The 14,080-nt window shown below is 39.4% G+C and overlaps 2 protein-coding genes across 2 annotated transcripts; both read left to right on the top strand.

Annotated features, from left to right (window-relative positions):
• The first annotated feature begins 4,534 nt into the window (after positions 1-4,534).
• Positions 4,535-8,889, top strand: LOC140021335 (uncharacterized). Its single transcript, XM_072072096.1, has 3 exons — positions 4,535-4,648; positions 7,945-8,232; positions 8,281-8,889. Exons 1-3 carry the CDS (start codon positions 4,535-4,537, stop codon positions 8,887-8,889), a joined length of 1,011 nt encoding a protein of 336 aa, XP_071928197.1.
• Positions 8,890-11,340: 2,451 nt separating this feature from the next.
• On the top strand, positions 11,341-13,216 carry LOC113718921 (phenylcoumaran benzylic ether reductase POP1). Its single transcript, XM_027243852.2, has 5 exons — positions 11,341-11,722; positions 11,816-11,950; positions 12,063-12,309; positions 12,406-12,609; positions 12,731-13,216. Exons 1-5 carry the CDS (start codon positions 11,540-11,542, stop codon positions 12,901-12,903), a joined length of 942 nt encoding a protein of 313 aa, XP_027099653.2. The 5' UTR covers positions 11,341-11,539; the 3' UTR covers positions 12,904-13,216.
• The last annotated feature ends 864 nt before the right edge of the window (positions 13,217-14,080 follow it).

Here is a 14,080-nt window from a genome sequence, read left to right as displayed (position 1 = left end):
CTGGAGCAGGGACTCTAGGTGTGCAATAGGTTACTTGATTCACCCTGTTCCCGAAGAGTTTGCTTAATCCGATATACTTGAATTAATTATTTAACTAAATTTACTAACTTAGTAGACAGTGGTAAGCAGGGTCGTCTCCTCAGGGACTGGCGAGAAATTTATTTCTTTTCAAGTCAAGATTAATAGGGGGTTTTGGGATTAAACGACAACTAAATAAATTAAATGCAGAAAATAATTAATTAAAAGAAATAACTAAGAGAAACTCTAGCCAAGGGTATACTTCAGAAATGGTTCATGCAACTGATCATTGATTCAAAGGTAATTCCAACATTTATTAATAGAGTGGTTATAGTTGTCTCGCACGCGCTAAACAACCAACCCTTCCTTAATTTATCGATAGCTAAGGTACGACCGTTAACTATTTCCCTAACCCAAAAACAACCCTAGGTACGACCGTAGGATTTAATTTCCGGTTTGCATTAATAATTAGAAAGGCCCAATCCTAATTAACAAACACGCTACGAGGGTTTGTTTAAATTAGATCGTATGTTTCCCTGACATAAACCCAATTACGCCAGTTGCTACTGGGATAGAGATAACGAACAATTACGGATTCAATTACCTCTATTTAGCAAAATAGCCTGTATGAATAATTACTTATTGCGCACTAATCAATCATACACAAGAGCTATAACAGTTAAAAGCAGGAAACATATGAATACCAATAAATGGAGGAAACAATTAAAATAAATTAGATCTCACAGTAATTATTGAACCAAGTCTTCAGTTGTCCCCTTCACTAGAATTAAGAGGTTAGTCCTCCATTAATGGAGAACAACCATGCGAAAGAGCTATTCGAACCTTACAAAATTGTTCCTGGCCAAATCGGCCAACTAGCCAAAGAAAAAGTCATAAGAACAAAGCAATTGTCCTCTTTTATTTCTGCCGTCAAAAGAAGATCCGAATTTGTTGCTAGCTGAAGTCTTTATCACGCGGGATCCGGCTCTTTCTCTTCTTTAGTTTCCTAATGGAAAAATACTACCTAATAGAACTAGTTTCCTAAATAGCAAAATAAACCACAAAAGAAAGTATTTCAAGTTTCCTAATTCAACAATAAGACTAGTAATTAGAATTCAAGTCTTCCAAATCTTCCTCTAAAGCTGCCCAGAGTTTGAATCGAACTTGGAAATCGATCCCGAACGTGCCACCATCAAATTAATTGGAAGATTGCCCCTTTTTGTCACGTTTTGCTCTTTTTCCTACAATTTAGCACCATTAACCAAATATAAGTAGAATCCATCAATTAACGCAATATTTGGTATAATAAAAGAGGAAAATAATCATAGAATTAATCGCAAAAATACAACTTATCAATTTCCCCCACACCTAAACCATGCTTGTCCTCAAGCATGAGAACAACAAATCAAGCAATCGAATTCAAACAATGGGTATTGCTCAAATCGTCTATTGCCAAAATACAATTAAAATACATGTCAAGTATTAGTGGCAATTTGCAAGGAATATCCCTCCAATTAGCTTTCAAGATCAAGGACTCTTTCAATTTATGACTAACTAATCTAAGAATATAAAATACTTAACCAGCATCCATAAGCAAATGGTTCGACTATTAAGCAAAATCTCAACATTAAAATTCATGAATCAGCGGGCTAACAACTCATTCACACACTTCCATATTTTTCACTATTAGCACATTTTTTTTTTTTTTAGAATATCCCCACACATGAATGATGATATTTTTTTAGGGGGAACGCTTAGTTTTTAGCCATTCAAGCGTTTTGACACGAACTCCGACATTGGCCATATGAAGGAGCCCGGTTACTCAGCCATCATCGCTTAAAAACCACATACTCATAGCTATCATCGCGTTTTGACGCGAAAGTCGACATTTGTGGTGAAGACTCCCGGTTACTAGGCAACGATACTAGCGGAGTATAGCCTAATACTATTCATAAATAAGCACCAAAAATAAAATTAAATACCACACAAACCCGCTTCATTTCTCAAACATGGAGAACTAAGATTAATAGCTGAACCAATTTGCACAAAAAATGCTAGACAAATATTTACAATACTTAGAAAAGTTAACCAAAAAGTGCAAAAGTCACAAAACCTCAAATATTCACCAAAGAGATACCCTTAAAATCAACCATGTCATACTCAACACCTTAAAGTGTAAAATTTTAGCAATAGGAAAATTTGAGACATCTAACCATCGTTTATCAGGAATAATCACAAATAAGCACAAAGATAGGCAAAAATTGGACAAAATTCGACAAAGTCAAACAAAAATTCCAACAAAAATGCCTACACTTTCACTTTTCAATAAAATGCCAATATACTACTTCCCCCACACCTAAATCACACATTGCCCTCAATGTGACAAATAAACAGTAATAGCAAGGCGAAGGGCAACGGGACTTCCCTGAATACGTGGTGGAAGGTCTCGGGGGGCTATGGAATAGGTGGGAACGGTGGAGTGAAAATGGTGCTACGGTGGTGCGCGGCAGTGAAAGATTGTAGAGGGAAGGAGAGCTTCGACGTGCGTCTTGATCCAGGCGAACTAGAGTGCAACAGAGAACATCAAACCAGCAAATACTCACTGGTGGCTCCAATTGGGTCAAATGCAGGAACAATGTAGTCCAAAATCGCAACAAATGCTCTAAAGATTTAGCAATTGAAATCAAAAGGTAAAATACTCCCAGCAAGTCAATTAGACGCCACCAACAGCAATAAGCAATGGAAGTGGCACAGTAGCCTTCCAATTCAACAAACAAATGAAGAAAATACCCAACCAAAGGCACTTCAAGGGACGCAAGACAGAAATCAGCAAAGTAGAACTCAAGTGATACCAAAAATAACCTCGACAAAGCAGTGAATTCAACCAATTTGAATACGTAGAATACGGTCAGAAATGCCTCCCAAAGATCAACAGAGAGCGACAAAACTTGCCCACCCAAAATCTGTCCAAATGGCTCCAATTGGATAAGAAATTACACCACTCAACCAACCGAAATTAGCAAATGAGCCACGAAACCGTCAAAACCAGCAATAGTAGTTCAAATTTTGGACTACAACTAAATCAAAATGTTTGGCAGTTTTCGATCAAGTAGCCCACCAACTAGAACCAAGTGGCAACAAATGTAGTTATAATACCCCAACCAGTACCACTGGTGCATCCCTCAGATAATGAAGCAACATAAACGGCCACCCCAATCAAGAAAATGGAAACTTCAGGCACCTAAGGACTAGGTGAAAATCTCAACAAAGCAGCTATTACAAACAATAAGCAATGGTGGTCCGAATATTAGTCAATGCAGAAATCATGCAACTCAAAATCTCGGCAAGTGCTCCAATGAGCTTAGCAATTGAAATCACAAAACTGAATACTCCCCAAACAAGGTACTTAGAGTCAACCAATGGCAATACTAATTCAACAAACCAACCTAGAAAATTACTCAACTAAGGGTGCAATAGAGGTCTCAAGCAGCCAAAACCCCCAAATAATGCCCAACAATTCGATCAATACCAGAAAATCACCCCAAACAATGTAACAATTAAACTCCACGGGCTAGGGACGTCCAACCAGTTTTACTCGAACCAACTAAGAGCAGTGCGAGTGACTAAACAACGCAACAAATTTCAGCATTTGTACACAAACCCACCCAAAATCTCAACAACTGTCTCCAATTGGACAGTTAAATACCCAGTTAAACCCACCAAAATTAGCAAATGACCCAAGAAACCAGCAATTCCAGCAACTAATGGTAAGAATCGAGAGACAGTTCAGGCACCAAAACTCAAGAATCGAATAGGCAGTCCAGCACAGAGGATTAAGAAATGGAAAGCAACACTGCAACCAGTACCACTGGTGCACAGACAGGAAAGAATTAAATTCAATGGCAGTAACACAACCGCAAGAACTTAAACTTTAAAATTAATCAACCAGTACCACTGGTGAGTCACAGGGAAAAATTAATCAATCGGCCAAAAATTCAAATAATAGCAGAAAATATCCCCACTATGTCAGCAATTAAACCCAACTCTGTTCAAAATTTACCCTAGAAAATGCCCAAATTATCATCGTCGCTTATCCATCAAGAAATTCAACCACAACTTTCAGAGAGTGAAACTAATTTGGGGAAGAATTCAATACCTCCACCTGTCAAAGAAATTTGACAGGTGGCTTGCGCTGTGTGGACTGGCGGTGGAGCTTGGAGGTGCAGAGGTGGAGCTGGCTGGAGGGCGGCGCGGGTTGAAGCTGGGGCGCGACGGAGGAGGTGCACGTGAGGTGGATGAGCTGGGGTTGAGGTGACGTGCGGCAGAGAGAGGGAGAAATAGGTGGGGCTCGTGGGCTGTCGCGATGGCAGCGGCGGAGTGGCGAGCTGAGGCGGCGGCTTCTCGCGCAGATGAAGGGCTGAAGAGCTGGTGGTGAGGCGCAGCTGGTCAGTGAAGAGAGGCGCAGCGAGCTCCTGGTGGCGGTGGAGGCGCGCGAGCTCAGGAGGAGCTGCGCGTGATGGGGAAGGGAGCCGCGGCGTGCGGCGGACGAAGCTGGAGGAGGCGCACGGTGATGGAGCAGGCCGTGGGTGGGGTGCGGCGAGCTAAGCTGAGGGGGTGGCGCTCTTGGAAGGTGAGAGTGGAGGAGAGACGCGGCTTGGCCGCGAGCTGATGGCGTGCGATCTGATGGCATGGAGCATGGAGGCTGCGGCTGAAGTAGAAAAGGACAGGGGGAAAGGGAAAGCAGCGGGGAAGAAGGAAGAAAGAAAAAAAAGAAGAAAGAAAGAAAGAAAAGAAAAGAAAGAAGAAAAGAAGAAAAAGAAAATAAAATGTTTTTTTTTTTTTAACTAGTCTTACCGAAATTCTCCAAAAATTGAAATTGCTTTTGTAAAAAAAAAAAATTTTCTCTTTTTTTTTTTTTTTTTTTTGAGAATAAGGAGCCTCTGGCCTAGGCGTGGGCACGTCTAACTGCTATAGAGTCCGCAGATCCTGAATGAAAATTCCTTTCCCTCAAGCGTGACCACCTGGCGTGGGCGCGTCTAACTGCTATAGAGTCCGCAGAACCTGCACGAAAATTTCTTCCCCTCAGGCGTGACCACCTGGCGAGGGCACGTCTAACTGTTAGCTTCCTGCCACAAAAGCAACAAATCACTAAATGCAACTAACACTTAACAAAAATTCCAAAAAGCATAAGAAAACTAAAATAAAGAGTCTTGGGTTGCCTCCCAAGCAGCGCCTTTCTTTAATGTCTTTGGCTAGACATTGCCATATTTATTCATGGAGGATAAAATCGTGTAGCTCGCTTCAGTGCTTCATCTTCTATGTAATCCTGATAGCCCTCGTAAATAAAGTAATTCTTGAGCACACGAGCTACGGTCTTCCATGGGATAGTAGATGGCGCCAAACAAACAAGTGATGATCTTAAATCTTCACCCACTCCTCCATCACGAGCACTTATTGGTTCGAAATATTTTGCCATCATGACTCTTAACTTATTCCTGGCATGAAATTCAAAATCGTCTGGTATAATAAAATCAATCTCACTAACAGGAATTAAAGAATAAGAGTCAGGAAAATATTGATCAAGGAATGGAGGAGATGTCACCGCATTTGTAGATTGTTCACTGGATTCATTCACTTGAACCATTTGATGTTGGGGTCTCAATTTCTGCTCTTCAACTTTCTTTTCAACTGTATCTTTAGATTCTTCTTCTTGAGACTCTTGCAGTACCATGTCATTTGTCAAAATAATTGCACTCTCATCTTCCTCATGGTCGATAATAGTCGGTGAGGGCAATTCTTCATAAACTGGAGAAATCAATTTGCTCGTTTTAAATGCCCATTCACGCCTTGCTTCTTTCATCTCTTTACTCATCCTTTGTGTCTCCTGTTGAACTTGATGTACCTCCTGTTGAATTTGATATATGTTAGTAGCTATTAATTCAACTATTTCTTCAAGAGACATACCTGACATGGATGATGGTTCTTGAGACTCATACTGCTGAAAATTCATTGGCTGCTGAAAATTCATTGGCCCTGTTGTATAATCATAACTGGAGTTATCCCACCATCCTTGATCATACCCGTTTGGATTAGAGTTATACCACGTTTGAGACCAGGGTGAAAAATCTCCATAATTATTGATTGGGACATTCAGATTATCTTGATATTCGGGGCACATACCGGTTGAATGATCTCTGGCATAACAAATTTTACAGGTTGCAGCAGCCATTCTTTTTTTAATAGAGTTTATTGCCTCTAAATATGCAAACTTAGAAAAACAATCAGTCTCATTGCCTTCCCCGAAAACAAAATCCAGTATATCACCAAAATACGGAGTGTTAGAAGCCATAAACTATATAATAAAAAAAATAAGAGAAAAATAAATAAATAAAAATAAAAACAAGATGAACTCAAAAAGAAACAAATTAATCTGGCACCAGTCCCCGGCAGCGGCGCCAAAAATTGACAGGTGCCGAACCTGTGCAATAATAATAAATAAAACCTAACTACCACATAAAGCAGTCAATAATCAATTCGAGTACTGGAGCAGGGACTCTAGGTGTGCAATAGGTTACTTGATTCACCCTGTTCCCGAAGAGTTTGCTTAATCCGATATACTTGAATTAATTATTTAACTAAATTTACTAACTTAGTAGACAGTGGTAAGCAGGGTCGTCTCCTCAGGGACTGGCGAGAAATTTATTTCTTTTCAAGTCAAGATTAATAGGGGGTTTTGGGATTAAACGACAACTAAATAAATTAAATGCAGAAAATAATTAATTAAAAGAAATAACTAAGAGAAACTCTAGCCAAGGGTATACTTCAGAAATGGTTCATGCAACTGATCATTGATTCAAAGGTAATTCCAACATTTATTAATAGAGTGGTTATAGTTGTCTCGCACGCGCTAAACAACCAACCCTTCCTTAATTTATCGATAGCTAAGGTACGACCGTTAACTATTTCCCTAACCCAAAAACAACCCTAGGTACGACCGTAGGATTTAATTTCCGGTTTGCATTAATAATTAGAAAGGCCCAATCCTAATTAACAAACACGCTACGAGGGTTTGTTTAAATTAGATCGTATGTTTCCCTGACATAAACCCAATTACGCCAGTTGCTACTGGGATAGAGATAACGAACAATTACGGATTCAATTACCTCTATTTAGCAAAATAGCCTGTATGAATAATTACTTATTGCGCACTAATCAATCATACACAAGAGCTATAACAGTTAAAAGCAGGAAACATATGAATACCAATAAATGGAGGAAACAATTAAAATAAATTAGATCTCACAGTAATTATTGAACCAAGTCTTCAGTTGTCCCCTTCACTAGAATTAAGAGGTTAGTCCTCCATTAATGGAGAACAACCATGCGAAAGAGCTATTCGAACCTTACAAAATTGTTCCTGGCCAAATCGGCCAACTAGCCAAAGAAAAAGTCATAAGAACAAAGCAATTGTCCTCTTTTATTTCTGCCGTCAAAAGAAGATCCGAATTTGTTGCTAGCTGAAGTCTTTATCACGCGGGATCCGGCTCTTTCTCTTCTTTAGTTTCCTAATGGAAAAATACTACCTAATAGAACTAGTTTCCTAAATAGCAAAATAAACCACAAAAGAAAGTATTTCAAGTTTCCTAATTCAACAATAAGACTAGTAATTAGAATTCAAGTCTTCCAAATCTTCCTCTAAAGCTGCCCAGAGTTTGAATCGAACTTGGAAATCGATCCCGAACGTGCCACCATCAAATTAATTGGAAGATTGCCCCTTTTTGTCACGTTTTGCTCTTTTTCCTACAATTTAGCACCATTAACCAAATATAAGTAGAATCCATCAATTAACGCAATATTTGGTATAATAAAAGAGGAAAATAATCATAGAATTAATCGCAAAAATACAACTTATCATTGGGGATTCAGGGACCTTCTCGATGTTCGTTCTGCCCATCTCCTGAGATTGAGACTACGGAGCATTTGTTTGGTGATGGGGTTATGGCACAGTATGTGTGGAGGTTCTTTGGGGCTCCAGTTGGAGTAGGTTGGTCAGGGTCTTCGTTTCGCGTATGCATGGCAGCCTGGTGGGAGGGACGGCAACGGAATAAGCCTTTGAGGTTTGTCCATCAGGTTGTCCCTTTGATGATCTGCTGGCATCTCTGGAAGGCTCGCAACGGTATGAAGTACGAGGGCAAGAGGATTGTGGGGGCACATGTATGTCAATTGATCTTCTCAGAGATGCTACAGTTGTTCAGGATCTAGTTTCCGGACTGCCGGGTTCCGTCGTGGTCGTGGATCCAGTTTTATTTGGCCACATCAACATGGAAAACGGCGATCTCACATAGGTTGGTGAAATGGGTGCGACCTTTCTATGGAAGTCTAAAGCTTAACACGGACGGTTGTTCTAAGGGTAACCCTGGCTTGAGTGGAGGAGGGGGGGTGCTGCGTGATGGGGGGAGGATGGTGCTGGCATTTTCATGTAGTTTCGGTTTGGCTTCGAGCATGCAGGCTGAGGCCCGCGCCCTGTTGTTTGGGGTCAAGTTGTGTCTCCAGAGGGGCATCGATACCCTGGACGTTGAACTGGACTCGTTGGTTTTAGTCCGCATATTGAATCGATTAGTACGTTGCCCATGGGGCATTCACACTGAGGTGCAGCAGTTGATCGGGGTGGCGTCTCACTTTCCTCGGATTCTTCACTGTTACCGTCAGGCGAACCAGGTCGCGGATACATTGGCGAATACTGGTTGTCTGCAGGCCCGTGACGATATATATTTGGCAGCTTTGGATTTGCCCCATTTAGCGCAAGGAGCTTTATTTCTAGATAGGCTAGGAGTGCCATCCCTCTGCCAGGTTGTTGTGAGGGAGGGGTAGTTTTTTGAGCATTGGCGCTTGTAACTTTGTTTTTCCGTTTAATAAGATAATCTATTGAGATAAAAAAAAAAAAAAAGTCAAAGGAAATTATAATACGTTGCTTGCATCTTTGATCTTTCTCGACCTGTACTCATGCATAGGTTTTCTCTATCACACAAAAAGTTGCAATCAAGAAACATAATAATAAAAAAATAAGACCATTGACTTGAAAAAAGAAATATAGAAAACAAAACAAAACCCAAAGGAAATAAAAAGGAAGAAAGCGAAGGGTTTTATGTAGAAGATCATGTTCTTGTCTCAAATTTTGCCATGATTTATCTAAAATATTCCATTTTCTGTTTGCAATTTAAATGTAGTATAATGTGCTAGTTATCATACCAAATTCGTACACTTCAAGTTTGTAAGAATTTGATTGTCATTCTCATGACGATCTCAAGATTGTCTTTCCATGCCAACTCTCTCCTCTGCCGCTGGTTTTATTTAGCCTCATAGCTATAATTTTTAGAGACAATTAATTGGAACAACACAAGATGGAATTCTAAATTGCTCAAGAATATATTGTTAGATTGTCTATGAGAGATACCTTTTTTTCCAACTTAGCAAACCAAATTTTCATCAAAGCATAACAAGACATTTATTCTTATTTAGAATGTGCATGTGCTCCAAACTTGTCTGAATTATGATTAATTAAAATTAACTATTTTGATGTTATGAAATCAAAATATAATGAACAAATAATAACATTATAAGTAAAACAAAGCAAATTTCACGGAATTAAAAGATGATGAACCAAAATTGAAGGAATGACATTGTACGAACTATGGTTTGATTGAAGAAGTGTCCTCATGGCTTCTATTTTTTAATCCTCCTAACAATTATTGCTACATTTTAATTGTCATCGAGGATTTTGCTTAGTGATTTTGTGAAATGTGAGAAACGAAAAAATTTATTTTATTGAGTGGGGGACAAACTATGGTTTGATTGAGTGAGGGACGCAAAAATTCATTTTATGAAGTGTGAGAGACTATGAATCAGATTATATGTGAAATATGATTTGATAATTTTTCCCCTAAAAATAATCACGTGCAAGGCACGTGGTGAATTCCAGCCAAAAATTAGTCGGAAACCTAGGCAGGAACACAATTTGACTGATGTGAATTTGTAAAAGACGTAAAATTACACTTTTTAAAAGTGAGAGACGAAAAAAATCATTTTACAAAAATATGAGAAACGTTTTAAACGATTTTCCCTATCAATTATATTAATTGCATTGTTCAGATTCGTTGTACCCAAAAGCCTCTGAGTACAGGCTTCTATCAGTATATGATGAATATATAAAAAGAAAAATAATGTTGTGCTTTTCATTTTTTTTCCTGGCACATTGTAATGTTTAGTACTAAGTTCATGCTTTTTTGTTCACTTCAACATTTTGTTCGTCAGCGCTTACTTCAGGTTTGGTCATCACTGATTCTTTTTTTTTTCCCCACAAACGTTAACATTTTACAGCTATTAACACTTGATAATACAAGAATTAATTACAAAAGGGGTAATTACCCCCATATCCTTCCTTACTGGGTCTATTAACCACATTGGGAAGGAATTTTCCCATTCCACATTCTTAACTAACTTGGCAGCAAACTGTGCCAGAGCATGGCTGCAGCCATTTCCTTTCCTAGGAACAAAAGAGAATTTGCAGTAATCGAAATCCTGTCTAAGGTCATTAATGTCCTCTAGGACTGTTTCAATACTACTTCCTGAACATTGCCTGTGTTGATTTGGTCCACTACTCCTTTGCAGTCTGTTTGAACTTCTATATTAGTCCAACCTGCGTCTTTTGCCATTACTAGAGCACTTCTTATAGCTAGTGATTCTTCTCTGCTTGCATCTCCTCGCTTGCATACAGAAATTCCTTTCGCTTTCACAATCTTTCCAAGCCAGTTCCTGGCTATTATCCCCTGACTTGTTCTTACCATTCTGGCTGATATTGCTGCATCCGTATTTATTTTGATCACTCCTTCTTTTGGTGGTTCCCAGCCATGTTGCTGTTGCCGGTCCAGTTCTGGAGTAACTTGTTTTCCTGCAATTGCATCAGTTTCATTTTCATACTCTATCCACTCCAGCTGTGCTTTGTCAACAACCTGCTTTGCATCTGTGCTCTCAAGGTGGAATACCATCCTGTTACGTGCCTTCCAGATTTGCCATAAGATATTGGCCATGAGCTTTATCCTGTCATGGTCATCACTGATTTAGGGACAAAATCCTACCGCTAAATTTTCCATATGAGTAGTTTCGCAAGGACATTCAATTGACTTTGACCTTTCTCTTTCGCAATTGCCACCCGGCCTATACGTGTCAATTTTTTCAAGAACCAGACAACTATTCATTGCGCATGCTGGCCAATAAGAATCCGTTAGTGCCAGGATTTTTTGGGAAGCCTCGTGAGAATCTTCAACTGTCTAAACTTCGTTGATTAATCCAACAGAGCATCAAAAGGAAACTGCAGCGACAGGCTTGCCAGTTTCAATACTTTTTCCTCTATAAATTAACCGTGCACGAAGCTGCAGCCAAGCACATTTCTGCATCCGTTCAACTCATCAATTCACGGTTTCCACCCAATTTGCAACAGTAGTCTACTATCCTAGAGCTGGAAATGGATGTGAAAAGCAAGATTTTGATCATTGGGGGCACTGGAAACATCGGGAAATATTTAGTGGAAGCGAGTGCAAAGGCAGGGCACCCAACGTTTGCATTGGTCCGAGAAAGCACAATATCAGATCCTAAAAGGGCAGTTATCATAGAGAGTTTCAAGAGTTTGGGAGTCATATTTCTTCATGTGTGCTGTTATTTCTTTCTTCGTTGTCTAAATAGTGTTTCAATTTTTTTTCAAGAAATTATAGAAACTGACATGTACGTATGGACTGAACAGGGAGATCTACACAATCATCAGCAGTTGGTAAATGCAATCAAACAAGTTGACATAGTGATCTCTGCAGTCGGGGGAGATTTGGTAGCTCATCAAGTTAAGATTATTGAAGCAATTAAAGAAACTGGAAACATCAAAGTAAGCACAATACAGTGTTACAAATTCTTTCTTGATTTTTATTTTTTTGCGTTTGTCCCTTTGTGAGCTGTGACTTCCATATTCCTAAAGAAGGAGCTGTATTTGGTTTCAGAGATTTTTACCTTCTGAATTTGGGGTTGATGTGGATCGTGCGAACGCTGTTGAGCCTGCTGCTAGCTTAAACAGGACCAAGGTTGAGATCCGCAGAGCTATTGAGGCAGAAGGGATACCTTACACTTATTTAGTATCTAACGGATTTGCTGGTTACTTGAATTATATCCTCAACAACTTTGGAGACTCTTTCTCTGCAAGTCCTCCCAGAGACAAAATTGTCATTCTTGGCGATGGAAATCCAAAAGGTATCCGAAAGGGGCTTGTCTGCTGCATATCTTGATTGGTTTAGTATCATCTTTTAGAGTTCTCAATTTTTTCTTCAATTTCATGTTTCGTTGCAGTTGTTTTCACCAAGGAAGAAGACATTGCTGCATACACCATCAAAGCAGCAGATGACCCAAGGACTCTGAACAAGAGTGTGTACATTACACCCCCTGCCAACACCTTGTCCTACAACGAAATAGTATCATTGTGGGAAAAGAAAATTGGCAAGACCCTCGAAAAGATCTACGTTCCAGGGGACGAAGTTCTTAAGAAAATTCAAGGTCATCTAACAATAAGAAAAAAGTGCACAAGTTGCTAATTTTTAATACAATAGCATCTACTATTATTAACACCTATTCCATGTTTTAATCAAATTGCTTTCTTTTCTTGTATCTTTTGCAGAGGCTTCAATGCCATTAAAATTGCTCCTGTCTTTGGCATACACATTTTTCGTGAAGGGAGAAATAGCCAACTTTGAGATCAAGGCTTCTTTTGGCATGGAGGCAACGGAGCTCTATCCTGATGTTAAATACACCACACTTGATGAGTACTTCAGCCAGTTTGTATCAAATTAGCTTAGATACTTTCAGATTAGCTCTACCAGATTTTTGCAGCAGTTTCTTGTGTACTACTAGATTTTGTTCTTCTTCCAGATGAGGATTGTCATGAATGTGATCGAAATAAAAGTCTGCCCTTAATTTGTTCTTCTTGGTCCTAGCCTAGGCCCCGGAATTGCAGAAAATATTGAGATACACAGGCATAGTTCTGCTCATCTGATTGAGCTGCTTTGAGACCTGAGTTTTTAGGAAGTGGACCATTTCTTATCTTAACAGTTGCCTAAGGCCAAGTTACTAAGACTTCTATACTAGTGTTTTCACTTTTTAAGCACTTTTTAAGACTTCTGATTATGCACTTTTTAAGATACACTGTTTGTAGATACACATCCTCACGCTTATTCTTGTCATCCTCACCCCGGAATAAAAGTCTACCTCTGTTTGAGTAAATACTACAGCAAAAAACCATGCTCCTTTGGTATACTAAACAACAAAAAAAAGTAAAGATGTTTAGTATATACAGTATGGTTGATTCGGAAGTCCTTTGGTACACTAAACAACAAATGATCAAACATCTGAGTTCATCAATTTCCCAAATGCCAACCATGAATATGTGCAATTTCAGAACCGAACGCAAAAAACCTTCCTCACCACGGACCACTACATATGCACATCTACTTCTGATTGAGGGAATACTACATCAATAGCGTCAATATAGAAATGAACATGCTCCTCTACCTCGAGTTCAAGACTTTCGTCGAATTCAATGTTGGGAACAAAACAAGATTCCTTCTTCATCTCCTTCCTATAAAGAAGTATCATCTTCCTTCTTCCCCTCCCGAAGCGGAGTAGCAGAATGCTCCTCCTCCTCAAGCGGTGAAGTGGTGAACACACTCAACTTAGCACAATGTCGTGGTTTTTGCCCCACAGTTGCGAGCCAAAGGGTAGCAAACTTATATGGGCCAATCCGCTGTAGGGGCATTGGACAATGACCATGATATTGAGGAGGCAAAAAATGGTCAGGCAACCCCTCAGCTTTACCACAGAATGGAGCATGTCCTTGAAATAAACTCCTGTAAAATACACGATTGGCAAAAACGCTAATGCCAAAAGTTGTGAACAAGTAATTCCCTTCCACATAAAAGGGATAATAATGAACCAATCACGATCGTCGACAAAACTTGAACTCATTGTCAAC

Source organism: Coffea arabica, chromosome 11e (assembly GCF_036785885.1).
Source record: "Coffea arabica cultivar ET-39 chromosome 11e, Coffea Arabica ET-39 HiFi, whole genome shotgun sequence".
Classification (NCBI taxonomy): Eukaryota; Viridiplantae; Streptophyta; class Magnoliopsida; order Gentianales; family Rubiaceae; genus Coffea; species Coffea arabica.
The sequence above is the reverse complement of the archived record's forward strand: the minus strand, read 5'-3'. Positions and strand labels throughout refer to the sequence as shown.